This window comes from Cynara cardunculus, unplaced genomic scaffold (genome assembly GCF_001531365.2).
Source record: "Cynara cardunculus var. scolymus isolate 2C unplaced genomic scaffold, CcrdV1 Un_Scaffold_5086, whole genome shotgun sequence".
Lineage (NCBI taxonomy): Eukaryota > Viridiplantae > Streptophyta > Magnoliopsida > Asterales > Asteraceae > Cynara > Cynara cardunculus.
Genome location: NW_020202231.1, coordinates 4,169 through 15,660, shown reverse-complemented (window position 1 = coordinate 15,660; position 11,492 = coordinate 4,169). Strand labels below are relative to the sequence as shown.

The 11,492-nt window shown below is 33.3% G+C and overlaps 1 protein-coding gene across 1 annotated transcript; it reads left to right on the top strand.

Moving 5' to 3' along the window:
* The first annotated feature begins 615 nt into the window (after positions 1 to 615).
* On the top strand, positions 616 to 11,250 carry LOC112504280 (ubiquitin-fold modifier 1-like). Its single transcript, XM_025108219.1, has 4 exons — positions 616 to 789; positions 897 to 994; positions 4,793 to 4,825; positions 11,022 to 11,250. Exons 1-4 carry the CDS (start codon positions 716 to 718, stop codon positions 11,084 to 11,086), a joined length of 270 nt encoding a protein of 89 aa, XP_024963987.1. The 5' UTR covers positions 616 to 715; the 3' UTR covers positions 11,087 to 11,250.
* The last annotated feature ends 242 nt before the right edge of the window (positions 11,251 to 11,492 follow it).

Here is an 11,492-nt window from a genome sequence, read left to right as displayed (position 1 = left end):
GCATGGTTTCACATTTTAGCATTTCTCTCCTAGAGTTATGAAAATAGCCATAGATTCATAATTGGTATATCTGTAATTTATGAAGGGGTCAAAATGTAAAAAAATATAGAAATTTTGAACCTGCAATTATATGGACCAATTATGTAAATTTGAAAAAACGCCTTGCCAACCTATTACACATTTAATCTATGTAATTACGGACCCGGTCCAGAAACTTCATTTTTTTATACTTTGGCACTTCCACAAATTGCTAACCTACTAATTACATTTCTATAACCATTTCTCATAATTTTTAAAAAATTACTATTTTAAGAGGTGTTTGAGATTGTTTATTTAAAACAACTTATGTTTTTTTTGTTGTTGTAAAAATGCTTATTAACTTAGGTGGTATCAAACCAGAGGTAAATAAAACAGGGTTAAAATTGTAAACTGACAATAAATAGTTTTTTTATAAGTCAAGAATAATTAACTTATCAAAAATAATTTATTACCAATTTGATACCGATATAAACAATTTTTTTTCTTATTCAAACATCAAAAAACTTATGACCAATATCAGACTAAAATAAATTTAAAAACAACTTCTATAGGTAATCCAAACACCCCCTTAGCCATACAGACCAAATTGTAATTCATTCGATAATTAATTTTCGGGTATGGGAACAAACTATTAATAAACGGCATTCAGCGGTGAAGCAAGAAAAGATCTGCTGCTATGGCGAGTGGTGCCGGAGGGAAAGTTTCGTTTAAGGTTACCCTCACCTCTGATCCCAAGCTTCCTTTCAAAGTGTATGTAACCGATCGCCTTTTTCTTCTTTAGGGTTTCGATTTTTCTGTTTGATTCTGTATACAATTTTTATCGTTAATTGTTTTGCTACATCTTGCTATGTTTTTAGGTTTAGCGTTCCAGAGGGAGCTCCATTCACTGCTGTTCTTAAATTTGCAGCCGAAGAATTCAAAGTTCCTCCTCAAACTAGCGCCATCATCACCAACGGTAACTCACTTGGTGTATTTATGTTTAATATCATCCCCTAGGGCTAATGTTTTTTCATTGGCAATTGATTCTTGGTACTGTTATTCATCTAATTTATGAATTTTCTGTGCTTATGCTTTACTCTTGCAATTTGTTACTTAAATATAATGTATGTCCCGATTAAAGATCAGAAATTTTGTAATTATGTGTTATGAGTAAAAGAAGCCTTAATCTCATGTCTAAACATGGCTATCTTCTGTTCTAACGGCTATAAAGAGTGACTGGATAATGGAAATGGTCTCAGAATTGAAGAATAACGTGGTAAAGGAAGAATTAGGGAGAGAGAATGTTTTTTTCTGTGTGTATTGAACTGGCTGGTCTTGATATGCCCCTATGTCAATACATAAACCCGAGTAACAAGATATAAATGTACATAACCAAAAACGATGTATTCCTGCACGTTTTGAAACAAAAATATCTATTAATTTTTCATATTCAACATTTGTTTAATATTTACCTTCGATACTCAAAATTGCTAACCCGTTTAACCTCTATTAAGTTATGATGGATTGTAAATATGACTTCAACAACTTTAATTTTGACACACTTGTTTCAATTATAGTCAAGTCCTATGCATCCTAAGGCTCCTAGATTGTAACCAGACCACACTGTGTTAGAACTCCAAAGCCACATTTTTTTTAAATTTAAAAACTATCATTGTGTTTTGTTGCCAACAAAGCAAATAAATGTGCAAAAAAGCAAATCAAAATTAAAGGAAACAATTACAAATTAAAAAACCAACAAAAATTAAACTGTGCAAAGTGCAAACAACAATATTTACTATATTTACAGACTAAATGAAGTACATATAACAAATCAACATTTTGTTACAGTGAAACAATAAGTTATATCAATAACCAAACACATTTTTTTTATTGACCTGGATATCCAACCCGCTATGCGAGCCGACTAATTCCAGGGCGACCACCTGCTTTGCAGATAGCCCGGAGCCACCGCATTTGAACCTCCGTGGCCACAAGGGGATTTTTATTCCTCCTTGGATTTGAACCTGGGACCTCCTGGTACTTTTGACCTTTGGAGCCAAGCTCAAATCAATTAGGCACCACCCTTGTGGTTAACCAAACACAAATTAGGAATTTAGAGTTTAGGATTATGAATAGTTTCATACCCAGATACAATTGAGGATCGATGTCACGAACCTTAAACCAAATAACCCATCTTGTTAAATGCTTGTTGAAATCGAAATAGAAATCATAATTAATAACCAATGAAACTATCGTCAATTCGAAATAACCATTAAGTTAACCTAATCCAGTCTATTAGATTTTAGAACCTATTACTCAATTAACGTTTAATGATAAAGATATAGAACAATTGAGGGCGACACGAGGCAGGGGCCAATGGACGTCTTAGATCCTTGCTTCATAGCTGTTGTTTTTGGCTGGAATGGAACGTCGCCTAGAAAATCGAATTAAATTAGCTTGGTTGTTGACTTGTTTGATGATCGTATTACGTATTTATGCGGCTTTTCTCTAATTAAATTAGCCACTAAATTGATGCACCGAGAGGCTTGGGTTTGGGCATGTTTATAGTTGATCATTAAACCAAAGCTAATAACACATAAAAACGTGATGCCCCTTAGCTTGTAATGCCCCGTGCGCTTGCACGTGGTGCATGTGGCGAGGGCCGGGCCTGGTCTGGTATCGAATAAAGAAGAGAAGCAAGAATTATTATACATAAAGAGAGAGAGACAAAGAGGTTTTTGAGATTTAACAACTCTCAACAAAATAAATAAAATAATAGAAGTAAAATACTAAGTATGACATCGATTGATTGAACTATAATCCAACATCCCCCCTCAAGATGAATGCCCGAGGGATGTGAAACTTGGACCAAAGGAATTGAAAGCGAGTAGTAGATAGACCATTTGTAAGGACATCAATCGAGCTGCTAAATGGTAGAACATATCATACCATGAGAGAACAAGAGAAAACCCTATTCTTAATGAAATGCAATCTATATCTAGATGTTTTTTTTGTCCAGATTAAGTACAAGAAAAGGGCAACTAAGTAAGAAGCGCCAATACCGTCACAGAAAAGAGTAGGTTATTGAATACGTGGTAAACATAGCTCATGGAGAGAAGCCAACCAACACACCTTACCTACAGAGCACGATATTATGCCTCAATGCTGGAGTAAGCAACAATACGTTGTGTCTTGGAGCTCCGACCAATTAGGTTTCAACAACAAAAAGACAATATTCTTTAGTAGATCGTCTGTCATTTGGATATCTTGCCAAATCAACATTAAAATAGGCATGCAGAGAGTCAAAATAGGCATGAAGAGAAACATTTGAAGACCTCCGAATAAGAAGCCCGTATTATAATTAACCTTTACATAGTTAGCAAAAGTTTAATTAATGCTTGTATTTTAATTTTCTTAGTAGATAGTAGGTTTCATACAAATTTTCTATATTACATGTAGATGCAACATATAGTTTTATTTCTACATTGTATATATCTTAATCTATGCTGTATAGTGGTGAAAATACAAATTGCGATTGGGACCGAGATTTGAAATAGCGGTTATAGCAGTGCAATAGCGGTGGTATAGCGGTCCAAAAATAGCGATTCATATAACATTTCTTAGAATTATATATAATTATATATATATAATATGCCTACATAAACATCATTTGTAAAATAGGAAAAGTGTTCATAAACGAGCTAATCACAAGCAATAGGTTCAGCATCTGAGTCAACATCATCTAATACGTTCACTTCTTCGTTTAGACTAGCTTCCCACTTTTCCCTTTCTCCCTCTTCATCTCCAACGTGATCATCATCATCATCCCTAAAGCAGAAGTCGTGGTCGTCTAACAGTCCAAGTGAGAAACCTAGTTCTTAAAAGCCTAAAAAAAGCCTTGACTAACTTAACATAAGCTAATTAATATCGAAAGCCCAAGACTGAAAATAAAGCCCAAACCCACCAAAAATTGCATTAATATTGAAAGAAATTTACACTAAATATTGGTCAAAATTACGGTAAATTGCGCCGCTAATTGCGTTACCGCAATTTTAACCGCAATTTTAACCGCTGATATTTTGCAAAGGTCTGCTATCAGAGATATCGCCGCAATAGCGCCGCAATTAATATCATAGATCTTAATAAAAGTTATTCAATTTTTTATATAAAAAAATAATATTTTACAAAATAAAGGCTCATGAAAATCTCAAATAAGATTATAATAAGAAAAATAGATTTTATAGTACTTTTTTAAAAACAAAAAATATTTAATTGAAGTATTGAAATTTTTAGGAGTTGTTTTATTGAAGATTCCATGATAAAAATGGGATACATTATGATTTTTCAATTCATGATGGAATAAAAAGAACAACCTCTGTCATGGAATGAATATCAATCAAATAAAAGGAATCACATTTCTTGAGGAATTGGTTCATTCCATCTCATAGGTTTCTTCTCCAATTCTTCATACCAAATGTTGTGTAAATCTAAATAACCAGGCATAATATGAGAAAGAGATCTTGTAATCAACATAGGCCTTTCAAATAACGAACAAAAAAAATGTGACATCAGATTGTAGGGTTGATTAAAATAACTTCGATGAACAAAGGAAGGATCTTTCCTTGAAAAATGTTGTGGTTATCACTTGATCATATCCTTCAAAATGCTCTCGAGTTTTAATTGTATAATGCTTTTGATCTTTAACTTGATTTCAAAGTTGCATAAACAATTTGTAGTAATATATTAAATCCATTATTTTATACTTATATTGCAGATGGTGTTGGAATCAATCCTCAACAAAGTGCAGGTATTGTAACATCTATTGTTATAGTTAATACATGCTACTATTCTATTACAATCATCATTGTCACGTATCAAGCTTCGACAATCGACTATTTTGGAAATAGTCCTAATTTGCAAGTTTGCCCTGCAATATCACCTACTTGGGTTTACTTTGTTGATTCTAAGTTTTGTAAAGTCTATGTATTACATGTCATTACAATTAAGATTTACTACTATCTTAACACATCTACATGCTTATATTATATATAATTCATATTGTCTTTATCATGTGGATGTTGTGTAATATACATTTAAGTATGCAAAATGTGAACCATTTTTTGGTGGTAGTTAGTATTATAATCCATAGAAAATTTTGGCTTCTAGTAATGACATAACCCAATGAGAAGGGTCCTCATAGCATATCATGTCTTGTTGTAATCACTTGCTAGCTAGGTAGGAGGGTGTGCTTCTTGTTGAGTTCTCATATTGGGTGCTTTGGCAAGGTGCCACTACGTGCGGTGTTGACTACAAATTCATGGGGATATGGGGATCATGATATACAATGGACGATTTTGATCTTTGTTTTACAAGAAGATACTAAAAGAAATGAAAATTTGCAATATGCAAAATTAGAAACCAAGGTTAATATCGAAAGACAACTTGAGTTTTATAATTGTTAAACACAAAAAACCAAAAGACAAGTTATTTGTTCTAATAATATGGATTCATATGAACATAAAAGTCATAACTTTGCTTTTATGTTCATATGAATCCATATTATTAGAACAAATAACTTTTCTTTTTGTTGCTTTAGTTTTAGATTGTATGTGAGACACGCACGCGTGCACACACACAAACACACATATATATGATATATATATATGTGTGTGGGTGTGTGTGTGTGTGTATATATATATATATTACAAGTGCACTCTCGTATTAACTTCTTAAAATCTCCATATCCTGGTATTCACGTGTCATGCACTAGTAGTATCCCTCGACAATTTGCAATAGAGCTTGTTGGTGTAATAGAATCAATAACATCTATACTTTTTACATCAATACTAGTGACGAGTATATGATGACTTTTGAGTTTATTTTTTGGATTTTTAACTATGGGATCTTGCTGTCCTTGGATAATACATATTTGTCAAGTCATTGCACAAAGGGCTTGTGCATGGCTATTAATAGAGGTGCTGGAAAGAAGCCAATTGGAGTTCTTCTTTCCCTTGTTGACAAGCATGTTTTATACTCATTGTAGCATTGTGTGAATCATGTTCATGAACATTACATTTTCTCTTACTTATTACGTATGACATTAACATGCACCCCATTTGATATAAATAGATATAGTCTGGTTCAGGTTTCAATTTTATCACTCTGCAAATAATTTCCTAGTTGTACAAATCTCTCAAATTTTCCTATGAATTCTTTTGATCATCTTTAGTATCATGGATAGGTAAGTGTTGAAATTATAATCGAATTGCAACATACTATTGGAACACGTCAAAGAGTTATTTAATCAACAAGGGAAAATGGTCATTGAATTTGATTATGATACAAGTTAGATTGTTTAGCATATTTCTGTAAATATCAATTGATTGCTGTTGATACAAAAAGTGCCTAAGTTATAGATACCAAGAGTTGTAGGTTGTTAACCGGTTAGTGATGCGTTTTTTATTATACTGTTTAAGTTTGCATTGTCATTAATATGCTATTTATGATTATAAAAGTATTATGCAATTCTAGGTCCACAATTGGCCAATCTGTTTGTAACTTCATGTTCTTTTCACTTATGGGTTCTTTTACTTTTTTATTTTATTTTATGACATTTTGTATAAAGTAGATTGCCACATGGACCTCATTAACATATGGTCCTCCACCTTCTATACAAAAGTCTAGGAACTACAAGTGAGACATGAATAATTGTAGATGAATTGACCCTCAGAAACCTAAGACCAATGTTTTCTGGAAGATGATGTCAATTTCAGTTAGTAGAGGCAGAAAATTGATGATACATTTTGATATATATGAAACCTTGCAACACTAGAGGTAAGACCAATTTCTTTGATTGCCTTTTTAATCAAGTGGAAAGGGACTATTATGACGGCGTAAAGACTTAACCTAACCAAAAGATGCATTACTGAGAGTTATACATATATGCAACCTTATCAATTCCATCAGTCCCACCATTTCATTACAATCACCTACGGTATCATTATCTTATTTTCATTGCCATCTTTATTTTTGGGGTTGTTTATCAAATTTTCTATCAAGTCCGGTGTGGATAAATGTGTCTGTTTGGATAATAATGTGTTGTTGTTTAACTTTTTTCTTGAATTAACGGCCTGAATGATAGAAAGGATTGTTTTACCCTTGAGTATGGATCATAACTTGTTTAGTTCAACTTTACATATAACATCAATTCATCAAATACATGGTGTGCATCTATCATCATCCAAAAGATAAACTTCAACACCAATTTATCATCAATTTATACAACCAATTTATAATCGTTGATTGCTTGAGTCCATACAAGAATCATTGAATATGAGATAAAAACCCTCAAAAAACCTCAAAAGACCTCATCATGGACAATGAAATATGAATGTTGATCCATATGTACCAAATCCTCAAATAACCAAGTTCAAATCTGTAAATCTAACAAGATATCAAAAACTAAGTTTAGATCTTCCAACTCTTAACTCAATCAAAATAAAAAACTCAACTGTTGATGAACTACACATGCAACCCACCCACACACCATCTGTGAACTCCAACCACCCAACAGAATCACTTGCAACCCAACATCCCATTTCTCGAGCTTTCATCAGAAAAAGAAAGTAGATCTATCAAAATCCATGAGGATAAAAACCGAAACTCAAAAAAACCAAAATTGACTTCAAGGAGAGATCTTTCTCTAGATCCATCTGAACCCTTAAATCTACACACCAAATACACATGTTGGAGGGAGGCAAAGGCCGTTGCAGGTGGTCATTTTGGGGAGGAAGACGAAGGCTGTTGGGGTTGGGCTTCAAGTTGGAGAAGGGGATTGCCGGAAAAATGGTGGGAGAAGTGTGCATTGGCGGGAAGGGGATATATGCACGGTTATTATTTATATATTAATAATATGTGTATATTATATTAACTAGTTGTGTATCTAATGCGGCGGGAGCCGTGAATTTTGACGATTTTGAAGTTTCACTGGTTTTATTAGAGAAGATTTAACGATGATATAAGTTACACTTGGTCTTTACGTATTAATACAATTTGAATAAATAAGAGTTATGGTTCCAATTACAGTCTATTGATGAAAAAAATTGTATGGCAGTTTAAGATCCAATATATTTAAAATCCAACATATTTAAACGACCACATATGTGTTCGATTTACACCAAGAGCAAATAATCAAGAGATTGAGAGAGAGACCGAGAGTTCTAGAACAATTGAATGGGAGATGAATGAGAGAACTTTTAATAACTCATGGTAAATATCAGTTTGAATCTCACATTGGGGGATGTGGAGAAGACATAGAGGTATGAGAGGGTGAAGACATGAGTGAAAGGTGTCAAAAGTATTTGGGAACATGAAAAGAAAAAAGTAATAATGTGCATTGGTAACTTGTATTATATGTTATTTTAATTGTAGATTAAGAGATTTTAAGATTGAATGCATAAAGTAGTAGTACTTAATGCATTATGAGTTGTTTTTAAGACTTTTAAGACTTTGTGCATAAATGTATAGTACTTTGTGCATTAAAAATTGTTTTTAAGACTTTTGATAAATTTGGTTTATAAGATAGTATAGATTATTGTATAAAATGAAAATGAAAGGAAAAGGAGAAAAAGAGCAAAATGCCTATGAGTCAACATATTTTTTTAACAGAGTTAGGGTAAGGGAGCTAATCTATAACGAAAATGAAACAATGAGGACCCTAATCATGAATTTTAGGGTTGAGGGACCCTTTTTCATAATCGAGATGAAACCACAGGGACAAAATTTGTGATTTACTCATAATTCTACTATTTCCGTCTATTTAATTATTTCAACATAGAAAAAGTTTATTCAAATTTAAACAGTAACCAGTTTTAGATTTATCCCCTGAGATTAGTGCTGAGGGTCAAGTATGATTACCTTGTTAAATCCCTTGTCCAAAAGGTCTATACTGATCAAAAAGACAAAATATACCCACAAATTTGGTGACCAGTCACAACTACATAACTTTTCTTAAGGTTTACATAACCAATTGATCATAAAAAATACACAGCAGAAATACATACAACTTTTTCTATTACCTAATTTATAGGAATCAAATCTGAATAGATAAGACTAGGAGTGTACCTGCCGGATTCAGCAAAATGTAAAATTCAATTGTAAACAGAAAATTGAATTGTTTTTAATTTACTTATGATTTTTTGTTTTTTGGAAATGGAGCTATTGTGAGTGGAGCTTTCCAATTGACCATATATTTGGGAAGGGTAGTAGAGGTTTCCAAAAACTTTCTTTAACATTTAAAGAAGGGCAAATTAGGAATATTTTAGAAATTGAAAGATTTTGTATGCATTAATAATTTATACCTGATGTTTTATAAGCTGAACGCTTGAAAAATTACAAGTTTTTAAGGAAAAAAAACCTAAATGCTTTATAAAATACAGTATGTATAATAGGAATTAAATCTGAATAGATAAGATACTTTTTATTAGCCAAGTTTCATGAAGAACTACTACACCACTTTCTCCTTACCCTGGCTTGATGCATTTTGAATCATTCTCTAAACCTAGAACTGGTTAGAACAAGTGTCAATGATAACAGTTGGCATTTGTAAACTAACATGCAATACGTTGGAAATGTGAACATGATAGAGGAGATGGCAGCTTAGCTGTTAGTGGATGAAGGAAGAGATGAAATTAGTATTATTGTGTAGATGTACAGGTCGGGCATTTATATATACATGTTACATGTTTGAAATCCATCTTTTGACCAAGGCAATTGAAGAAGTTGATAACAATCAGACATTGCAATGTGTTATTTGTGCAAAATTATTCTGGGTTTTATACTTTGCATTCATGCCGTCAATTGTTACAAGATCTACTACCGGTTAATGTTCAAAAGAAATAGAAAATGGGAAGAATTGAATGTTCCGTTACACTAATTGAGATAAGAAAATCATCATCACACTAAATAGAAACTAAGCCAAATTTAGTTGCATTTTGGCCTTCAAAATACTGGATACTTTGTGACCGTTTAGATCTTATCTCCAAGCGTGAGTTATAATTTATAGCAAGTTGTATGTATGCCCACTCTAGGTACTAGGACACATGCTATCTGGTTCGAGACACAAAAGTCTTGCTTATTGTCTGACTGTGCCCTTGGATTCACTTTGAATGCATTTACGCTTCTTCTCTTGCACGATATCATCATTTTAATACATCCATCCTGGTCTGGTTGCATTTCACGTGACTTCTGGTAACTGGCACTACAACAAAGTAGGTCTTTTAGGACCTCAAGGTGTTTAATAGAGCATCTAATGGGATTTTAACTTTAAGAGGACCAAAAAAGAGGAGTTCTGTTCAAAGGCGTTACAACAAGTTGCTAGGGCTAGGATACCTAACAAGTTCTATCGTCTATAGAATTGTTAGGTCACCTAACTCTGTGTCAACAACTTATTGTAACGCCTTTAAATATGATACAGTTCTCAGACCTTGGTCCTATAAACTTAAAGTCCCACTAAGCACTCTATTAAGACGGCTGGGCATCCTTAAAGATCCATTTTGTTGTCTTGTGGTATGATACAGCATCAGGCTCTCGTGTGTGATTGTTTAGTGTTATCATGGTTGAAATTTTAGATGGTGTTAATAGAGCATCTAATGGGATTTTAACTTTAAGAGGACCAAACAAGAGGAGTTCTGTTCAAAGGCGTTACAACAAGTTGCTAGGGCTAGGATACCTAACAAGTTCTATCGTCGATAGAATTGTTAGGTCACCTAACTCTGTGTCAACAACTTATTGTAATGCCTTTAGATATGATACAGTTCTCAGACCTTGGTCCTATAAACTTAAAGTCCCACTAAGCACTCTATTAAGACGGCTGGGCATCCTTAAAGATCCATTTTGTTGTCTTGTGGTATGATACAGCATCAGGCTCTCGTGTGTGATTGTTTAGTGTTATCATGGTTGAAATTTTAGATGGTGTTAATCTGATACGGGTTATTTTTTGACAGGCAATGTGTTCCTGAAACATGGCTCGGAGCTACGACTAATTCCTCGTGATAGGGTTGGCGCTTAATGGGCTGGAAGATACTGTCGATGAGAATTATCAATAAATACTGTTCTGCATAACTTAACGTAAAAGGATGTGATGTTTATTCCTCCATTCCAGATCATTTTTATGCATTCTGGTGGCATGACTACAAAACAATAGCAATTTGAGTTGATGCATTTACTCTAATACATCTAAGATGTAAGCAAGGTTCTAAATAACGTGAGGTGTGGCGTGGCGGCGATGTCAAAGCCTTCAAGCCTTACGAGTTACGGCGAGGTTATGGCATTTTTCAAGGCGTACCCACCCTTGTGTGTGTTAGTGTTTTGAATAATACTTTCGAACAAAGTAAATTCATATAAAGTAATAAAACTAAAAAGAAATAAGAAACATTGATAACAAATATATAGAGCTTATAGAAAATGATACCAAT

Coding starts and splice junctions, on each gene's coding strand:
- LOC112504280 (XM_025108219.1), top strand. CDS start 716: ATGGCGAGTGGTGCCGGAGGGAAAGTTTCGTTTAAGGTTACCCTCACC. Junction 790..896: donor CCCAAGCTTCCTTTCAAAGT/GTATGTAACCGA, acceptor CTATGTTTTTAG/GTTTAGCGTTCCAGAGGGAG. Junction 4,826..11,021: donor CAATCCTCAACAAAGTGCAG/GTATTGTAACAT, acceptor ATTTTTTGACAG/GCAATGTGTTCCTGAAACAT.